At 34.9% G+C, this 21,936-nt stretch overlaps 1 protein-coding gene and 1 long non-coding RNA gene across 8 annotated transcripts; one reads left to right on the forward strand and one right to left on the reverse strand.

The window, feature by feature from the left end:
• The first annotated feature begins 1,036 nt into the window (after window positions 1-1,036).
• Window positions 1,037-15,110, forward strand: DME (HhH-GPD base excision DNA repair family protein). Of its 3 annotated transcripts, XM_018129217.2 has the most exons (19): window positions 1,037-1,622; window positions 2,084-4,189; window positions 4,310-4,669; window positions 5,500-5,590; window positions 5,685-7,086; window positions 7,202-7,281; window positions 7,441-7,525; window positions 7,616-7,707; window positions 7,781-7,849; window positions 7,941-7,977; window positions 8,089-8,171; window positions 10,130-10,564; window positions 10,968-11,004; window positions 11,089-11,146; window positions 11,405-11,544; window positions 11,639-11,704; window positions 11,923-12,037; window positions 12,135-12,173; window positions 14,708-15,110. In XM_018129217.2, exons 1-19 carry the CDS (start codon window positions 1,037-1,039, stop codon window positions 14,821-14,823), a joined length of 5,997 nt encoding a protein of 1,998 aa, XP_017984706.2. In that variant the 3' UTR covers window positions 14,824-15,110. The 3 variants fall into 3 exon arrangements, 1 of the variants encoding a protein (XP_017984706.2); XR_016028788.1 differs by lacking the exons at window positions 10,968-11,004; window positions 11,089-11,146; window positions 11,405-11,544; ... (2 more) ...; window positions 12,135-12,173; window positions 14,708-15,110 and having other exon boundaries at window positions 7,941-7,979; window positions 8,090-8,171; window positions 10,130-10,269; XR_016028789.1 differs by lacking the exons at window positions 7,616-7,707; window positions 10,968-11,004; window positions 11,089-11,146; ... (3 more) ...; window positions 12,135-12,173; window positions 14,708-15,110 and having other exon boundaries at window positions 7,759-7,849; window positions 10,130-10,187.
• On the reverse strand, window positions 12,112-20,555 carry LOC148760354 (uncharacterized). Of its 5 annotated transcripts, none has more exons than XR_016028791.1 (6): window positions 20,272-20,555; window positions 19,134-19,217; window positions 18,487-18,534; window positions 16,509-16,592; window positions 16,060-16,163; window positions 12,112-12,210 (listed from the first exon to the last, which is right to left on the reverse strand). It is a non-coding gene; the product is annotated as an uncharacterized LOC148760354 (long non-coding RNA). The 5 variants fall into 5 exon arrangements; XR_016028790.1 differs by lacking the exon at window positions 12,112-12,210 and adding an exon at window positions 14,291-14,509; XR_016028793.1 differs by lacking the exon at window positions 18,487-18,534 and having other exon boundaries at window positions 16,060-16,141.
• Window positions 20,556-21,936: the final 1,381 nt, after the last annotated feature.

Raw genomic sequence — 21,936 nt, forward strand, 5'->3', positions numbered from 1 at the left:
AATATTAAAGTTCATACAAAATAATAATGAAAGTTGGGACCACCAAAGGACTGTAAATTATTGCCTCCTGCTCAAGGAACGGCAATGTTCTGGAATTAGGCAAAGAGAAAATAAAAATACAAATCCGGAGAAGATGATGCAAAGACAACAAAAATCTATTTAGGAGTGCCCTCTTTATAAAACACAAAAGGAGTGCCCAAAGTGGTTTTACTTTTATATATAAATTATGATCCACCTATTAGTCTGTTTTTCTTTTTTCTTTTTTTTTCTCTCTACTTTCTTCTCTCTCTCTCTCTCCTGGTTTTACCATAGAAACTGGCATGTTTTGTCCGGCATTGACTAGGCTCTGAAGGCAAAGCTTGACCCAGCAACTAATCGGTGAGATGAGCTACAACGCATATTTTTTTCAACAATTCATTTACTGTTTTAACTTGGTTCGTGCACATTGGTCTTAAACTCAATCAGCTGTTACATTTCATTTTTATATCAACAGGAAGAATCTTTGAAGATATTGCAATATCTTTTAGTTAACAAATCCAGCCCATTTAATACGGAGTAATTCAGTCAATATTTTGGTATACAACTATCTTGCTCACACAAATTAAATTACCCGACTCTTCTGCTTTATTTCGCTTCCATTCTTATCTGTTTTTCCATATTCTCCAGGACTGAAATGGTATAACTGACCTTTTAGTTGTTGAAAAACACCAAGGAAATGGATCATTAGCATTTATAACCCGGATTCTGATTTCCTCTACTGGTTTCCTACCTGAGAGAATTAATCTTTTTCTTTTCCTTTCTTTCCTTCAGGTTTGGCTGGGTTATTTGATGGTGGGCATAGTCAGGTGGAGATTGGGTGATTAGGCAGGATAGGTTGAAGCAATGGGGTAGGAGATAGTTGTACAATATATTCGAATTTTGGTGATTAGCTGGATAATTTTCAGGAATTGGAGCTTCTCTAAGACAAGATATCTGTTGTAAGAACAGAAAGTGGAAGAAAGAACAGGACTGTTTGCAGGTTTGGTTGAATTCCAAGATGAATTTCGGAGAGGAATTTTCGATTCCTCAAGGGAACGAATTTCAGTTTACCGGTTCTTGGATTCCGGTAACACCACAAAAGCCCATCGCAACCATATCAAATCCCATTCCGGTGAACGGGCAAGGGAACCAATTTGGAAGAGGAAATTGGCAGGAATTGGCTGGATTTTCCACTGGATATGTACAAGATATCCTGAACTACAATGGAATTGGTCAGAATTTCAATCCAATTGAGCAAATGTGTCAGAGTCGAGTGGATTATGTTGGCAGTATAAATTCGGCAGAGAACAGAATGATCAATAACATTGCAGGTCCCTACACACAGGTTCTTCAAAATGAAAGCACAGGGTGGAACAATAATACCTTGGCAAATCTTCCAGCAACCAGAAATGCCACTGCTTTTGCCCCTGCAAACGGAACTGCAAGCATAAGCAGAGAAAATGCTGTGCCAATTCCAATTATGCACTCTCAAGCAGACAACTGGAGACACTCCAGCTCACATAATTCAATGTGCACCAACCAAACTCAATCCACAAGTTTGCACTTCTTGAGAAATATTGACAGATTCTACCAAATGCCTCAGCGTAAGTGATTATATCCGTTTAACAAAAGTATATGCAACTAAGATTTCATTGAATCTGCCAATTTTCCAGTAACAAATATATTAACAAAGAAATTTAGAAGCCATGGCAATTGATGTAGCAGTACTTGACTAAAGTAGTCTGCATGTAACATGTAATTTATGATTATCCTGCATAGAATACCTTTCTTCAGAATTTTGTTGAAGAAATAGGAATTCAGATTGTTTACATGACAAAGCGATTTTGCAGCTTATCATTATTCATGCGGTTACTAGAATTTAGAAATTTTATGAAGTAGTTATCTATGAGGCCTTCTTCATGTGCATTCTTTTCAAAGTGGTTACTGGAAAATGCAGTCTGTTACAATGAAATGAAAATAACATCATGATAACTTAAGTTCAACCAAATTGAACTGTTCTCATCATTGATGACTCTGTTTGTTGAGAAAAGTACCTTTTCTACAGATGATTTTCCTGTACCTTATAAACCAATGTACAATCTGAACTCACCACCAAGGACAGAAGTTGATGCAGCCTTCCATATCACCACCTCGTTCCAATCCACACCAGCAGCACAAGATCAAACCAAGATAATGGGGAACAAGCAGCTTTCTACAGTACCAGCCTCTGCATCAGATGAAAGCTCAATTCATGAAAAGGGGAAGCAGGAAAATTTAATTACATACAATGCAAATGAAGTTTCTCAACATAATTGTGAACTCTTACAGAACATTGTTGATTCATCATCTGCTGTCATTTCCACACCAGTGGAGGAAAAAAGGGACTCTGAAAGGGGAAGTGAGCAAGGCATAGATCTGAACAAAACACCCCAGCAAAAACCACCTAAACGAAGAAAACACAGGCCCAAAGTAATTGTAGAAGGCAAACCCAAAAGGAATCCAAAGCCGGCTACTACAAAAAACATTAACTCCAAGGAAAACCCAAGTGGGAAGAGGAAGTATGTGCGCAGAAAAGGCCTGACAGAATCAGCAACTGAACAAGCAGATTCAACGAAGAAGTCTGACCCGACTGCTGCAACTCCAGCAAAGAGGAGGTATGTTCGCAAGAAAAGCCTGAAAGAATCAGCAAATGAACAGATAGATTCTATGAAAGAATTTGATCCTAGTGCTGGAACAACTGTAAAAGGAAAGTACACAGAAAAGAAAAACCAGAAAGAATCATCGACTGAGAAAGCAGATTGTACAAGAGGCTCTGATCCTAGTGCTGGAACAGCTGGAAAACGGAAGTACGTACGCAGAAATGGCCTGAGAGCATCAACAGGTCAACAAGTAGAGGAGACAGACCCTAGTGCTGTGCCTGTTGCAAAATCCTGCAGAAGAGTATTGAATTTTGACTTGGAAAACACTGGAAATGAAAGTCAGGCTGCAATATTTAATCGCCAGGAGATGCAAGAAGGAAGTAAGTCCTCTGAATCTCAAGCCGTGGGATTGTGGAATACAGAAAATAGTGGGTTTAAAACAACATTGACTACACAGAGCAGTCAACAGATGGTTTTGGAAAACTGCCAACCACAAACTGAAAGTAGCCACACCCCTTCCTTGAGTAAAATGATGCTAATTGACTACATATCAATGCCAGGTATGCCAGCTGATACAGCCTCACAATTTCAAGCAAAGGATCTGCAAATGGAAAGTCGAAATGTCAATGCAAGGCATGTAAACATGGACAATGCTGATTTGAGCCAAAAGAGCTACAGCAATGGATACAGTCCCACACAGCAATATATCAATCCAAAAGGAATGGACCAATCTGTTTCACAAAGAACAAGCAATTGGGAAAATATTGATGGGACCAATGAACTAATACTTGAAAGATGCCCTAAATCAGTACCAACAGTTTTGTCCAACTCTAGTGAAGGTATGGGATCCAAGAGAGATCACTCTCAGGCTATTGAGCAGGGACAATTGTATACAGCAAGTTCATTGAGTTCATTGTTATTGCAAGGGGTATTCCAGATGAATGAAGGTTACAGAAATGGCAGCACTAATGGGGCAGGTTTTCTACAGGCTCTCAAAAGAAAGAAAATAGAAGATGAATCCCAAGCATACATTTATGGGATGAAGTATGGGATGTCATATAGTTCAGGACAACTTCAAACAAAAGGCACAAACAGTGAATTTACATCACTTAGGGATTGTGGAACATCTGACCCTCAATTTCTTCAAAGTGATAACATAGCCAGGAGAAAAAGTGGTGGGGTTAGTGAACTCACCGGGGACACAAATGTTCACTCTACAGCTGCTGGTCCAACTTCTTCGAAGAAACATATTTCGTCCCAACTACATTCAGGCATGGAAACATTAATAAACACCAATGGGTTGACTCTAGCCCATAACTTAGCCACAATCGAGAACTTCGACAATCTTCTACCAACTACCCCTAAGAACGCCCCAACTCTGCAATTAGGGTCAGTCACCAAAGCATCCCATACCAATGTTTCAGAAAAGAAGAAAAGAGAGCCTGATCTATCCAGAAGAGCTCCATCCGGAAGGGGAAAGAAGCTGCAAGAACAGAAAGAACTGTATGAGTATCAGCAGTCCTCCAAAGCAGGTACTAAGAAACCTTTACCCTTTCATCAACTGTAGTACCTTAACAACTCAGTCTAAAAATCTTTTCCCAAAATGTTCTACTCACCATCATTATATCAACTCTTCTTGGTAAATAATGCAGGGCCATCAGCAAAACAGATATACCCCATCCCCATTGAGGAGATAATAAATAAATTCATGGGTCTCACCCTTGATGAAAGAAACAACGAAGCCAAATCAGAAGTGCAGAATGCACTTGTCATATACAAAGGGGCAGGCACAGTTGTCCCATATGAGGGGTTTGAGTTTATCAAGAAACGAAAACCACGACCCAAAGTGGACCTTGATCCAGAAACAAATAGGGTATGGAATTTGTTGATGGGGAAGGAGGGAGAAGATATTGAAGGCACAGATAAGGAGAAGGAAAAGTGGTGGGAAGAAGAAAGGAGAGTTTTTCATGGCAGAGTTGATTCATTCATAGCACGAATGCATCTCGTACAAGGTACAGTCACTTGTTTGGCCCTGATATACTGATCATTATAAGGACTTCTGCATTTGCTTCGAAGATTGACATGTCACTTTGGACCTTCTAATCATCTAATTATATAGTTCTATATGAAGTGTCAGATTACAACCATTAAGTGTTTGTTTGTAAATAATCGGGAAGCAAGAGGGGTTACACAATAAAAAGCACTGGTATGACAATGCACATGCATTTGTGAATCAAAAGAGACACTACCTAGAATAAACAACAAAATCTACAGCATGAAAAGAACAATGAGATAGAGAAACATTACCAGCCATCTTCATCACCAATTTCCAAGCTAGCATGATATTCAGTGCTCTAGATCTACTGGAACCATTTTTCAATAAAACAGCTTGATGACAAGTCCCTATAGTTGACACTAAATTGTCTACTGTCTTTAAGACAACTTAACAAGTAGGAGCTGGAGAGGAAAGCATATGGAAAGTTAATGCACGCTTTTCAGGAGAGAAGAGGGTTGGAGAGAAAGAGAAATATGTTTTTTTAATTTTTTCTGAGTACTATTACTCTGAAAACTGCAGTCACTGAAACAAGATAGGCACTTACAATAAATGAACTTGACTGCCATGATAGAAAATTATATATTTCTATGACAGGTGCACAGTAAAATTTTCTGTATTTATCAAAGCTCCTACATGAGCAATCTTGGAAGCTTTAGTGCTTCTTGCAACAAATTGTATCAATCAAAATACCTGATTTTTCCACAACCTAGTGCTTAGCATATACTCTTCAGTCATTAGAATATTGGCTGCATGTATGCTGACCAAGTATGTCGTAAAACCTTGCAGGAGATAGGCGCTTCTCGAAATGGAAGGGATCGGTGGTGGATTCCGTAATAGGAGTCTTCCTAACTCAAAATGTTTCAGATCATCTTTCAAGGTAAATTTAGTTTCATCACACACTGAGATCAAATTTCCACAATATTAAAAACCTGAAGTACAAATAAACAATCTCCTACTTTCCTACTGTGCAGCTCTGCCTTCATGTCTCTAGCAGCAAGGTTTCCTTTTAAGTCCTCATGCAAGAGAGAATGTGATGGGGATGGGGTAAAAATACTAATTGAAGAACCAGAATTCTGTGAACCAAATCCAAATGAAACCATAAAATGGCATGAAAAGCTATTCAGTCATCCACTTGACAGGCAAAGCCCTATGACATCCATCATGTCAACAGATTATCGAAGGAATGGTGAGAATCCTGGTATAGAAAGAACAAGCTTCACAGAAACACATAGTCAGAGCTTGGAGGAGGAAGTGCTGTCATCACAAGGTTCTTTTGATTCCTCGGTCATTCAAGCAAACGGAGTAATCAGATCCTATTCAGGCTCCAACTCAGAAACAGAAGATCCTACTACTTGCTGCAAATTCAACAACTTTCATGGTTCAAGTGTTGACCAGATGGAGAACAGTGCCTCATTTGAGGAATTCTGCAATTCTGTAAATGGAAGCTCGCCGTTTCATGAAGGTTTAAAATACAAACAGTCAGAAGTTACAGAGAATGCACAGAAGTCAAGATTGGAAAGAAAAGAAAACCTCAGAGGGCCTTCCTCATTCATTCAAGCTAGCCATTTTAGAAATCAACAAGTGCAAGTACAAGCAGTTGGGGTGAGTAACCATCCACTACACATGACTTTGGAGTTTGAAGCACGGGAAAGAGAAGGCCTTGAACCCTGTGGTGAAGAATGCATGTCTTCATGGGCTTCAACTGCTTCTGGATTGAACAAGCTAAAACAACTTGGACAAAGTGAAGATAAAATCACAGTCCACCAAAATGAACAAGCTATAAGTCAAGACATGGCCACAACAACCTTGAATACATTATCAAGGAAGCACATAACGCACCAAGATACAGTCTCTCAGCCAGGAGCTCATACTAAAAGTAATCAGCTTTGCAATAATCATCAAGAAATGAGGAATAAGGCCTTCCAATCAGAAAGCGCATCAGTCACAATGCCTCTAACCACTGATGCAGTCAATAAGATGCATAAAAGTACCTTATTGTACGCTGCAAATGCCCTTAAACTCACAGAAAGACCTTCTGATGTTGAGAAAATGTCTGCATTGAATAGGGACAAAGATATAGAAAACAGAGAGGTTCAATCCAACACAAAAGAGCAGATACATTCTTCTGAAAAAGAGAATGGGGCATATAGCTTCTTAAAGTCAAAAAGAAGAAAGGCTGAGGGAGAGAAGAATAATGCAACTGACTGGGATGCATTGAGGAAACTGGTGCAGGCCAATGGTTGGAAAAAAGAAAGAAGCAAAGATACCATGGATTCCCTGGATTACAAAGCAATGAGACATGCAAATGTTAATGAGATTTCTAATGCCATCAAAGAAAGAGGGATGAACAACATGTTAGCAGAACGAATCAAGGCAAGTGTAATAAATTAAATTTCCAAGGAACTAATATTAGCTAGGACCTGCTTCTGATCATATTATATTAAGAAACCTTTACAGCAGATTTAATATTACTTGAAAAAAATTGCAGGAATTCTTGAACCGACTGGTTAGAGAACATGAAAGCATCGATCTGGAATGGTTAAGAGAGGTTCCCCCTGATAAAGCAAAGTAATCCATCTCAAATTTCACTTTTAATCCTTAGTATTACTGTTATTGCTTCATAAATAACAAAACTGTTCACAGCATTCAACTGATCGAAAGTGAATAATAATCTTCTGCATCTGAGTAGTTTATGTTTATGGCATCATAAATTTGTTTGTGTTGCAGGGATTATCTTTTAAGTATACGGGGATTGGGGCTGAAAAGCGTGGAGTGTGTGCGTCTTTTAACCCTTCACCATCTTGCTTTTCCGGTAAGACTCAAGTAAAATTTACCTACAAATTTAGTTTAAGAAGATGAACAAAAATACACATGCAAAGTGTAATATTTACATTTTGTGAAGGTTGACACAAATGTTGGACGAATAGCAGTTAGGCTGGGTTGGGTTCCTCTCCAACCACTGCCTGAATCACTACAGTTGCACCTCCTAGAATTGTAAGTGTTAGACATTAAAAAATCAACCTCATTTTTTCTCATTGCCCACAGATGCTAAAAAAGTTCATCTTAGGTATCCGGTACTGGAGTCAATTCAGAAATATCTCTGGCCAAGATTATGCAAACTCGATCAACGAACATTGTAACCTCATAACCCCTCTTCAGATATTTGTGTATTCAAAAATAGAAAATTAGATACAAACTTTTACTGATTCATGCATTATTGGTTACAGGTATGAACTACATTATCAAATGATTACATTCGGAAAGGTATTTCGTTAGTTTCAATTTTTTCCATCAATGCTTCATAACTTAGAATCATATTTTGTAATAAGGCCTTTAAAAAGCATCGATATACTCATGCTTTAACATTTTATGCAGGTTTTTTGCACAAAGAGTAAACCAAATTGCAATGCATGTCCAATGAGAGGAGAGTGCAGGCACTTTGCAAGTGCTTTTGCAAGGTTAGTCTCCATCCTATTTCCACCTTGTGTTTATAGCCAAGTAATAACTCAGACAGATAGAAAGAGGGTGCTCATCAGCATGCATATAGTTTTAGACAAAAGCCTCAACATCAGAACCTAATCTTGAGACTTTTCTTTGCTCAGTTACAGATTAATAATCATTTATTAATGTTGTACTTTTGTTTGCATGAGCATATGCAAAACGTATATGAAAAACTTAGCAACATGACAACCTGCAAGCCACTAGCTTTAACTAATTAGCATCAAACAATTGCCTTTGTTACTAAGGCAGTAAAGGTCTTATAGCGTCAAAGTAAGATAAACACTGTATATTTATGATTCAATATTTACATTCACACAATAATTACAACTGACATCTAGATCTAAAATCTTTTGAATATTTCACACAGCCATGAATTGTGGACAGGCATCCCCATTGAAGGGAGCATATTATTTGTATACAAAACATAAAGGCAGTATTTGGTATTGGGTGATCACCCCAAAATCAAGGGTGATCTGCACCTTGTGATTAGATCACCTTGTTTGGTAGGAACTTGGTGATCCTATATGACAGCAGTCTTAGATCACCAAGAGTGATTAGATCACTAACTTGAGAGGTAATTTATTTCCCATCCAAAAGGGTGGGAAAATTTTTTCACCTAGGTTTATATGCACGATTTTAACCTTTTAACATGAACACAAAAACCTTGCTTCCTACCAAAAAAAAAAAAAAAATTTACACATGTAATACTAAGTTTTTACTTTTTCAAGCATTCCTTGTAGCAACTACAAGGATGTTACATAGTTTTCCACATTTTTTTATTATGTATATAATCTTTGTTTTGGTAGCCAATTCACTATTATCTTGATAAATTAAATACAGTTTCCATTCAAATGTTTTTCATTTAATTTAAAAGGTTAGAAGTTAGCTTATCAAAACTAAATATATTTCTCATATTTTTTTATTGATTCAATAAATTAAACTTATTTAAGAAATAAAATTTAATATTTCACAAATTGTTATGTTAATATAGCATTAAAATTATGAGTAATTTTTTTAACTTTTAGAATATGGTTATTTACTTATTTTGGTACTTGTTACAAAATGATATTTGATTTTTATGTGATACCAAAAATGGTGATTTCTAATCCCTAGTAATTAATGATTACTAAGTAGAATCGTACCAAACATGGTTATCTTGAAAAGGATTAGATCACTGTGGTAATTCATATTTCACCGATAATGGCATTACCATAGTAATAAGACCACCCCTGTGATTACATCACCATGGTGATCTTGAAAAGGATGCCGTTCCCTTGTACGAATATGGATCAGACTAAGAATTCCATCTGTTTGACTAGCTTCATCTACCCCAAAACACTACCAAAGTAGTCCAATATAATCTACCATAAGGCAGAAAGGACATATCTCAAACCTCTCAGATGCCCAAAAGTTGTAGATGTTTCTTTCCCACATGCTTAAAATGGGCACACAATAGCACCCAGGCAAAAGACACGTCTCCCAAAAACAAAAACCAAGTTAGACCACATTTGAAGGCTTTTTAAAATGTGTCAATAGAGTTACAAAAGAAATTAATGTGTTTATAGAGTTACAAACACAAAGGAATAGAGTTACAAAAAAATTAATGTGTCAATAGTTTCAAGGCTTTTGTAAAATGCGATGCATGCACCTTCAGACCACATTTGAAACACTTATCTAGAAGTTAAAATAGGCACAAAATGAGTTTGAATAGTTGACAGTGCAATCTGTCATCTTAATTGTTAAGGAAAGAACAATGGGGACAACATTTTTTCAAGTGGTTGGAATGAAAGAAGAATGACTTAGGAGAGTTAAATAGATAATAAAGTGAAAACAAAAGAACGTTCTAAAATCCACATACCTGCCTCCCGAAAGGATGAACTGCATGTTTCACATGTGTCAACTTTCTTTCATGCAGTGCGAGGCTCGCACTACCAGGTCCAGAAGAGAAGAGCATAACAAGCTCAACTGTTCCCATGGTGTCTGAGAGAAACCCAGTCAAAGTTCTCAATCCAATGCCATTACCTCCACCAGAGCATAACCTGCTTCATGTGGGGCCTAACAATGGCAGCCATGAACCTATCATTGAAGAACCGACGACACCAGAACCAGAGCACACAGAAGAATCACAAAGTGACATCGAAGATGCATGCTATGAAGATCCTGACGAAATTCCCACAATAAAACTCAATATTGAAGAGTTCACAGCAAATCTACAGCATTACATGCAGGAAAAGATGGAACTCCAAGAAAGTGACTTGTCAAAGGCTTTAGTAGCTTTGAATCCTGAAGCTGCTTCTATCCCTACTCCCAAATTGAAGAATGTGAGCAGGCTACGAACAGAGCACTATGTGTAAGTGTATTTTCCTCATAATCACGTAACCCAAATACCCAATAAATGATCATGAAAAGCCTGTTAATATAATGGCCAGAAGGGGCTAAATTATAGACTAAAACAGCTCATAAAAGCTTTAGGACCTAAGCTAAAATCAGTCCAACCAATGCATCAGTAAATTCACTTTAGACAAAATGAGCTCAATAAGTTCTTTATCTAAATTTCCACTATCAAATTTGGAGTACAATAATACTTGGAAATTGCTTTAAAAATAGACTTGCTGGTTAAGAGGGAAAAAGCTATAGTCAAGAGATTTTTTATACCAACTGACAAATAGGTCATCAATTATTCATAAAAAATACTTGTACAACTATGATAAAACACTACAGAACACATTCTAACACATAGCTGAATGATGCAGATATGAACTTCCAGATGATCATCCTCTCTTGGAAGAAGTAAGTTATTCTTAATTTCTTCATAAATTCCAGATTTCTATACATAATGTACTTCTCTAACTTCCATATTTTGAAAATCAATAGATGGAAAAGCGGGAAGCTGATGATCCAAGCCCCTACCTTCTTGCTATATGGACACCAGGTAAGAACAAAACCTCTGTCAAGGTCCATTAAGCAGGCTTAGAAGTGGGCAAAAGAGCACCTCACACCCTTTATGATGATATACTTTTGAAAATTCGATAAAATGTTAAGATCACACCATAGATTTGCAGGAGTGTTAATAGGATATGTCATCATTGTCAGAGGTCTAACTACAAACTGACAAATGCTAGTGGAAAAAGATAATGTTTGCTGTATTGCAAACTAATTAGATGAGCTTCTGTTAATATGCATTTAATAGGTGAAACTGCAAATACAATTCAACCACCTGAACAAAGTTGTGGGTCCCAAGAACCAGGAAGATTGTGCAATGAGAAGACCTGCTTTGCTTGCAATAGCGTAAGAGAAGCCAATGCACAAACAGTCCGAGGAACACTCTTGGTGAGCAAGATTCAGTCATACATAACCTTATGGAAGCATAAAACACACATACCTCCTAGGTTCTTTACTAATATTTGCATTGTAATGTGTACAGATACCTTGTAGAACTGCAATGAGAGGAAGCTTTCCCCTAAATGGGACATATTTTCAAGTTAATGAGGTATTGTTATTCAAGCTATTGCCAACTCTAATTCATAGAGGACTCACAAAAAGGGGGATCCAGTGGGATCTGGAAACCCAGAACCCTTCCCTAGACAAAATAAGGATTATTTTTCGGTATTCTAAGACTGACATTTTATTGATTCCTACACTGCCCAGCATCCACACATTCATTTGATAATTAGGTGCTTAAAAAATAAAGTTGCTTTTACCACACAGGTCTTTGCAGATCATGAATCAAGCCTCAACCCGATGGATGTCCCAAGGGAATGGCTATGGAATTTACCCAGACGAACTGTGTGCTTCGGAACATCTGTATCAACAATTTTCAAAGGTAAGAAATTCCCCATCATGCTTTTGAACTAAAATTGTTGCCCCACTTTAGTTATAAAGGAAAAGTTTACTTACAAAAAGAAATCCATGTTTACTAGGACTTTCAACCGAGGAAATTCAGTACTGCTTTTGGAAAGGTATGAAATGCTACTTTTAATTATTCAATTACCATATCTGCATGTGGAAAAAAAAAATAGCTTCTCATTAGGCACACATATCTAGTAGAAATGGGACAAAAAATGTTCCTTTGCTGATATACATTAGTCTCAGCATTCAATCAAACGACAAGTTCATATATAATATAGCAATGATTTCCTACTAGAAACCCAGATTTTCTCCCTCTTTCTTTTTTCTTTAACATTTTGATCACTCAAAAAGAAAAAAGAATATGCAACCAATCTATGAGTTATTTTGATGACAGAAGCATAAAATGTGTGCCACCATGGTGGTAGATACATGAAAATATGCTTTCTGGACTTGCACTTATAATGAGCCAGTCATGCATGTACAGCTAAACAGTGGAAGAGAACATTGCATGATGAACCAACTAAGACCAAAAAAGGGAAAGGTGATCTGGAAACTGCTGATAGAAGTTCAGAAATCTTACTAGCATGTATTTTAGGTAAAGAAAGGAAAGAGCATAGAAATTATGAAAGGAAAAAAGTTTTAAAATTATATGAAAGCATGAAATACTGTGTCTTAATCACACAGTAATTTGCACACAGGTTTAAGGATTGTGAAAAAAAAATTAGTAAAACTAGTATTTATTATCATGTACATTGTATGTAAACAGTTTTTTAATTTTTTCAAATAAAAATTATATATAAAATACTAAGTCTATTAAAAATTACATCTATATATAAATGAAAAATTAATGTTTCAATTATATATAATTAACATTTTTAATAGTAATCTATAAATTTTTCAATACTATTGAATTAAAAAAAACATTTTTTAATGAAAGTCATTAAATGCAGTTAAGAGTTCTCATTTACAAATTGAATAAATAATATTTTTTATGCAAATCATTCAATGCAATTAAATTTTTCATATTTATAAATTAGAGAAATCTTATTAATATTAATAATAAAAAAATATTTTTAAATGAAAGTTAGTTGATGCAATTAAAAGTTTTATATATTTACAAATTAAAAAAATGTTATTAATATTAATAAAAAATATTTAAAATGAAAATTTAAAAAAATAATGAACAAATATGACCATATTTTTCAATAAAAAAGTTTTCGAACATCAGCACTTTTTTATATATTATTAATTATGAGAAGGATTACAATTAATAAAAAATGCTTTGCATCAAAAGCTAGTAAGTAGGCAGAAACAAACATCATCAATCACTCCTAATTTAAACTTCAGTTTATTTTGCAAAAAGCAAGAATATCATACAAAGGCAATTTGAATATGTAAAAAAATATTCAACAGTTTATCACTATTGAATAATCATATGCAAGAAGGGAAGATAAATGTTAAGTGTGGTTACTGTCTGAGTAGATCGCATAGTATTTAGCAGCAGCGCTTTCCTATTGTGTGCACATTCTATCTCTCACCCTCCAAAGAATAAAAAAAGAGGTATTACCCACCACAGTGGCAATTTCCCTAGCAGCTTTTCTCCTTATTTTCCAACTCTACCATTTACTAGCCTCTAGCTGCCCTTGCCATTTATCTGCTACTCGCTAGGTGCATCATATCTGCCAAGGCCACCAGGGTCTAAGTCAGACCGTGTCTGTGTTTGTGGAAGGCAAGAGTTGCCATTCCTATCCATGGGGTCACAGGTTACAGTCTAGTCTATCTGATGTTGGAGTGAACTTTTAAAGAGAGGAGCATTATTAAGAAGGTAGAATGTTCAAACTTGCAATACTGAAGAATAGACAATTACTAAGTTTTCAGGGTCCCCTAGTTCACAAACAAGTTGTAAAATATGAGTTAATGCATAAATTTCTAACCACATTGTTGAGTGCGGAATTCAAGTCCGGACTCATTCATCATCCGCACATTTGAGTTTGGGATTCGCATATTCTCGTCAAAGTTTAAAAACTTGCTGGAGCTTGACTAAGACTATAAGGAGTTCAAAAGATGTAAGCCAATCTCTAAACAATTTCACTCCCAGGTGGTTTGGTTTAAGTTCGGCTTTCATGATTTTCAACTATTGAATAAACACCAATTGCAATAATTATGTACCTATGAATGATATATATTTGAACACATTATAGCTACAGAAACTCATACATACTAGTCATGTTTTAATAATCCACTGTAAGTAATGAACTATTAGCTGCTACTTGTTGAAAATTAGTTATACTGATGGTTGAACTTTGTTCATGTCCATCATATAAAACTTTCTTAAATTGGCTGTTTTCTTTTACAACATAAAAATTCCTAGAACTTCAGTACAAATATCATGTCCATCATATAAAACTTTCTTGAGTCCTGCTTCCCAAATGTTAAATATCATTTCCTGAAATTAGAAGAATAGCTATTATAAGACATCCCTAGTTTGAAAGTCCTTCCGGAAACATTGCAATTTAATATGTCAGGGAATTACAGTTGAACCACATTTCACTCTTCTAAGAACTAGTAATAATCATGCACGTCCCCAATACTTATAATGCTTTAACCAATGCTCTTTTAACTCACTGTCTAAAATTATTTGCAGGATTTGTTTGTGTGAGGGGATTCGATCAAAAAACAAGAGCACCCCGGCCTCTTATGGCCAGGTTGCACTTTCCGGCAAGTAAGCTGGCCAAGACACAAAATAAAAGCAAGAGATAAACAGGCCATGATTAAAAGATGATTGTTACCAAAAGGTACCAACCAGAGACTATCTATAAAGGAAACGTAAATTGGCTGACGTAGCAGAGAAGAAAGATTCCTACTAACACATTGTTGTACACAATTGTTCTTTGGCTAACATGAGATGCATTCACCCCATGTTAGCTCAGCAGGAAGAGAATTTTTTAGCTGAATTTTAAATCCCATGGGCAGTGGGATGTAGTCTGTCAATTGATCAAACTGTGATGATTATTTCAATTCATGCTCTAAAAAGAGCCATTCTTCAATATATAGCCAGTTCAAATTCCCCTTCTCATGCTCCACTATGTAATATATATGTACACAAAGACAGATGCCGAGACATATATGTCATAGAGTTAGAACGTCTCTGCATGTAACAACCATAAAGCTAAACCCAAAATGTCTATCCAAATTATTGGCAACTAGGTTCCTGGAATCTACAAGCACATACAACAAGAGTTCCTCAATACCCATCCAATATGGGATTGAAATCAGGCCATGATTATTGAAAAGGATTAGATAGAGAAAAAGGATTCCTGGCGGGAGCACTGATTAGTCCTATTAGATGGCCGGAAGTTATAAGAGTAAAAGATATAATACAAAAACAAATAATGTTGCACGAAACCAGATTACAATTACGAACATCTATTAACTGAAAATTGTCAACAGATTAAGAAGAGACCGGGAATCCACTAAGATATGACATTAATGGTTTTAGACACCTAGACTTTATACATGCTAAGGAAGTCCTAAGGCTACATGTTTGCAGTTGGAGCATATATTCATACGAACCCAAAGGCCATACAAAGTCCAGGATGATGATTAAAGGAATCAACATCATACCATTTGCAAATACATGCCTCAAATCCAACATTCCCCATTTAACTCAAAGAGGACCAAGAAGATTAAACTCTACAGTCCTAGAGAGAGATACCAAGATGCTTTGACATTTAAAGTTCATTAAAAAAGAAGGTTTTACATTGCAAGTATATTTCATTCTCTCATAAGAAAATTTTGAGAGCTTTTTTGACAATTTTTTTTAAATTAGAGAAAACATACGTGCAAAAGAAAGAAACAAAAAACTCAAGTTCTGAAAGGCTTAAGCAAGAGAACTATCAGTGCTCGCTCAATTGAAGAAGGTCCAAAGGGATAATGAAGAAATAAACATGCATTAATGGAATATATTTGTACTTCCACAAGCTGATAGAAACTTACCAAACACAACATCCAGATAAAAGGCACTGCTTATCTAGGCTGCAAAGAGTAGGCACTTGTAGGGCCTGATTTCCGCATCAAGCTGTAACCTCCATCAATTAATACTGAAGTCCGTTTAGAAGATCATCAATCATTAAAATGTAGTACACACTCTTTACATGAAGAGCTCAAAAGCTTGTTAAGAATAAAGATTTAATGTTTAAAAAAGGTACTTGCAATTCTAAGAACTATTACCGCAAAACCTATATTTAGTAAAAGCAATGACCTGACAAACAATAAGAAAGGTATTGGGATTAAACTTAATCAAATATAATAAACAAACCTTCCACAAGAAATATTTGGTTTAATAATCAATTATCAAGCTCACAGTTGTAACTAATTACTCTTACCAGTGCTCTAGTTGAAACCACTCAACTGCAATGACAAGAGATAAGAAAACAAGAAATTACCTGACAACAAAGAAGGAAACATATTCTTGTTACTCAAGAAATACAGCCCTTGAAGAACATATTCCAGTAAGCTTCTAAACATACCTAAAAAGAAACCTGATCGTTATCAATTTGATTCAGATTTAGTTTTAATAAAGGCACAGCTTTAAAACATAACAGTCACCGAAATTGGACATACACCCTGCCCTGGACTTCATTTGCACGACTATGGTGTGCTTGAGGCCCTCTACCATCTCTATTGCCACCTCCTATTGTTTTACAAACTTATGAGACATTAAAACTCCAACAACTCATTATTAATTTTAAGTTGATGTAATAGGATAGACATTTCTCCACAACCAATTACCAGACCATCTCCACTGATATAGAAAAGTATCCGAACCCTCATAACAGATGGTAAAAGCTATAAAATAACTTATGCTTATAACATGGTAAAATATAATAAACATCATATAGTTGTCAGCCTAGCGCATAAAAGTCTCACTTGTCGCGTAATTTCCTAAGAGCACCAAAATTCTCAATAGGATGTGTATTTCCTTGAAATCTAATAATTACAAAAGTATCTGATGATCAAAAGAATTCACACCTTTTTTTTTTTAAATCAACCTCACACTTTATGGATTTAAAACATTGTCCTACGGTAATACTAATGCCTCATATCAGCCTCATTCTTAAGGATAAAACTTTGTCATATATGACAAAGTTTGAAATTACTGTGCAGCAAAGCTAGTAAACAAGCACATTCAGATGATCAACAATTACATTTGAAATTAAATACACAATAAGATGATCATAAAATCAAATCTGATTCAGGCAAAACTAGCCCACATCTCCCAAATGCCCACTCCTTTATTGTTGTATCCTAAAAATAGTAAAACAATTTTGCCAACATATAATCAGCAACGACCGACCAAAATGACATCTAAAATGATAACCAAATAGGATATTGACAGCTTCAACAATTCATATTTATAATTTATGGGCTTTAGAAAACTAAAGTTTGCTAGGAGGATTGAAAGAATCTCCTTTTCCTAGACCCGCTTTCCTCAATCAACATACAACAGGATGAAATTTTCAAAAACATGATAATCAAGATTCACCCAAAAAAAATAGGCAAAAAACTTGCTCACAAAAGTCCAGAACTATTAAGCAGCACATTACCTGTTGCAAGCAAAAACCAACTACTGATATCAAATTTTATTTGAAAAGTAAAAAGACAGGTGCCTTCTGGGCACACTTTTCCATTTAACTTATCTTCAGACAGAGGGAGAAATTAAATAATAATAATAATAATAACAATAAATAATTTTAAAAAAAAAAAAAGAAAAACTTAGCAACTATAAAATAACTTGCCACTTTTTGATAAACCACACTTAATAGCTAAAACATATAAGTCATATTTTGCACTAATTGCATAACTTAATTTAGTAAAACCGTGACACAACTACAACCATGCTCAAACCCTCCCAAGCCTACCATGTCCCCATGCATGCATGCAACCACTCATTCATCACATTTGATCATTTGAGAACAGATAAAAGGAATTTGAACAATAATGCGGTATTCAACAATAAATAGTTATTATTGAGACTGTGTTATAAAACTTTGCCCAGCATTGCCAACTAACAAGCTGTGGCAATTCTTGGCAGCACAGAAGCTAACCATGTGTCAATGTATAAAAATTCCAAAAATATTCAGGGGCTTGCTAGTCTACAAGTTTTCTCTTCAGATGATTTTCCAAGGCACCCACCAAACAGACCTTAACAAGTCCAATTATTCAATGATACTGATTTAATGGGCAATCGTTCAAGACTGTGAACATTAACTTTTAAGAACTATGCAGTATATGGTAAATAAACAAATTGGAAAAATTTAAAGTCCTGAGTGGTTCCTCAAAATTCATAAATATGTACTATAAAATTCATATTACAAAACCTTTACGGTAAGACGTTAATGTAAGTGTTTCAGAACAACTCACTGCCATGAGCTTTAAATTCCATAACGACATTGTTTCCAATCAGTCTCTCTGTATTAAAATGATTATCAATTATACACAGTGAAAGACAGATCCATAGAAGCATGAGCAAGAACGTATGCTGAGATAAAACATACACATGGAAACAACAAACAGAAAATACATGTGCATATGTAAAGGGATAAATAGCTTTGCATGAGTATGATGAAACAAGTGACACAATTCTAAAAGTTTTAGTCTATAATTACAGTTATCTCTTAGAGCTCTATATCTTCCTAGTTTTAATTTTTAACACAGCAATTCAACAGAAGAGGCACACTTAGGCTTGCTATTAGAGCGCTCGATATATAAATCAAATATACATTTATATGTTATATATAAGACAAATATAAAAGGAAAAGTTATGCCAAAGGGTCAATCAATATTTCCTTGCATTAGTCCTTTTTAACTCCTTTCTTCCCTTGTTTCCTCCTAGTAACACGACACGGACGTACAAAAGCCCAAACACCACAATTCCCCTTTTTTTACTATAGTCTCTATCAACAATTCATTATCTCTTCCATGGTGAAGTTTTGTCACAAAATCATTCTCTGGGTATTGGCTAAAGTCATATTCAGTCTTGTAGCACTCTTGAAACATCAATATACTACCTTTAGTAACAAAAGGATTAACTTTGCTTCCCCACCCAAACTGCCATAAGCTCCCTCTCAAATGCATGCAGCCAATTGAAGACCCTACAAACAATCGCAATTCTGAAGTTATTATGTTTATGAAAATGTTGTTTTGATTTAATATTCTAGATTTTGGATGATGCACCTTCAAAGCAATTTATTATAACAATCATATTTGTCAATAGCTAACAAAAATTAAAGGCTACAAGCAGCCACCTACTAAAATATAAATCCAATTATGATTGCAAATTCCTCTCATAAACTTCAGCAAAACGCTACAAAAACACATAACCAACATATACCTGTCAATAATGGAAAGTTGTTATAACAGCTTCCGTACATGTGTGCATAAATGTTACCCACGAAAGGGAGACAAATCTGACATGTAATTTTATAGCAATCATCCAATAGTTGGGCAAAACTTTACAACAAACACAACAAACACACATTTGTTACAACCTTATTAAGTAAAAGTGTTATAAAAAATAATTCATCATAAATAGTAATCCATTAATCAAACAATTACTTAACAAACATTCATCACAAGAACATCTAAAATATCATAAAATCAAAAGGAGTCTTATATTTTAGACTCGTGAATTTACTTCCTTTACACATTTCCTCCACTTTCTCACCAGCCAAATTCATTACAATACATTCTAAATGTCGTAAAAGCAAAAGGAATCTTAAGCTTTACACTGTCAAGTACTACTTTCTTTTCAAAATTCCTTCATTTTCTCAGCATCCAAACAACGATTAAACTCATAGCAAAAGGAACACATTTGAAATATCATAATATTTCATCAATAAATAAAGAAAAAGTAAAAAGGAATCTTGGAATTTATTCTCTTAAATCCACTTCCTTTTTAAGTTTCCTTCATTTTCTCAGCAACCAAGCAACGATTAAATTCATTAGAATACATTTTAAAATATCGTAAAAGCAAAAAGAACCTTAGATTTTCTACTCATGAACACTACTTTCTTTTAAATTCCCTCCATTTTCTCAACAACCAAACAGCGATTAAACAAATTATAGAAAAAAAGAACTAATCGTTGATCGAAAAAACTCGAACATTTACCGGAAAAAGTAAAATAAAAAATTAAAATTAAAGAATACCTTTATTGATACGATCTTAAAAGCGATTATAAGAGTGAGGAAGAAAATAACAGAGAACTGAGGGAGGGGTAGATTCGGGATATCAACAAAAATCGGGAGGGCTTTTACTCATTTTGGCTTTTTAAGGTTTTGAATTTTTAGGCAGATTTTTTTCCTTTTTTGCTTTTTTTTCTTTAATGTTTTCGGATGGTTTTGTTTTGCCGCCATTTGCTCTTCCCTCCTGTACTTTCCATTTCTTGCGAGCATTCCAGCTTTGCTTTGGTGACGCTTTGCTTGCTAGACTTTTGTGCAACCGTCCTACGTTATGAACACGTTAACAATAATAACCTGAACTCATGACGTCATGAAGGAGAGACTGAAAAAACCAAAATTTACCAAATTATCAAGAACAGAAAATTTGGAATACCAATTACTATTATCAGCAATATTTAAAATTTTTTTTTGTATAACTTTTTTTAATATAGAAAATTTGGAAAAACTATAAAAATTTTATAAAGTGCCAAAGTTAAAAGAGCCATCAAATTATTAAATAAAAAAATACCACTTATTATCTTGTTTTAATTTTTTCATATTATTTTTTTATTTTTATTATAAATTAAAGAGTCAATTTCATCGTGAAGCCCAATCGTGCACGAGCTAGTCGTTTGGCAAGGTCCATATAGCTCGATTAAGTTGCCTCTACCGCATAATGGTTACAGTTGAACACAAGATCCAATAATTAAATAACTAGATTTTTTTGTTAATTTCAGTAAAATATTATTATAAATTTCTAACATTAATTATTAATTTTATATAAAATAAATTTTATTAACTTTCATTTATTTTGTTAAAAATTTTAAATTTTAAATCTATTATAAAATTATATAACATACCAAACTCATGCTGCTCTATTATTGATTGTAATCTCATTACTACCATTTTAATATCTTGTTATCATCGCTACAATTCCACCTTCTATATATTATAATAACTATGTCAACAAATAAATTCATATGATAAGTTTAAAGATATTAACTCTATTGATAAATTAACATGAAAATCAAATCTATAACTTTATATAAAAGAAAGTCTCAAAAGAACTCTCAAAATAGGTCATTTCTCCAAGCTCTTTTATTGACATGTGAAGCACTATACGGACAACTTTAAGCTATCGGGCCAAGTCTGCTTTAGGTCTACTTTGGACCTAAGGCACACAACAATTTGCTCGGTAATTTTGAAAATCTATAACTGTAACTTAAAGAAAGCTTTGTATGGTCTCCATGGGGTTTTTTGTGTGGTTGACATGTGATCTGGTCAATAGGCTGACACTTGGCATTTTCAGAGAGGGTTTAAGATGGTTTTGGATTCAGGTTACTTTCAACAAGTTGCTTTAGGCAGGCTTATTAGCTTGGTTCTCTCTGCAGACTTTTTTTAGAGTCACGTGAAGTTTGTTTGATTTATAGGGAATTGAAAACAATCGATGGAGGCTGTATGATCAGTTGACATGGATGGCTTCAGAATGTTTGCGTGTCTAGGTTTTTGGGGAGTCATCTCAATGTCTAGCATTAGTTTTCTGTCATGATGATTGTAGGATTTATGTGGCTTTTTAAAAGGTTTTTCTAGAGTTGTCTTTCATTCTAAATACGGTTTTCCTTTTGATTCTCTTTGAATTGTTTTCCTTTCTCT

Source organism: Theobroma cacao, chromosome 10 (genome assembly GCF_053813885.1).
Source record: "Theobroma cacao isolate CCN51 chromosome 10, ASM5381388v1, whole genome shotgun sequence".
Classification (NCBI taxonomy): domain Eukaryota; kingdom Viridiplantae; phylum Streptophyta; class Magnoliopsida; order Malvales; family Malvaceae; genus Theobroma; species Theobroma cacao.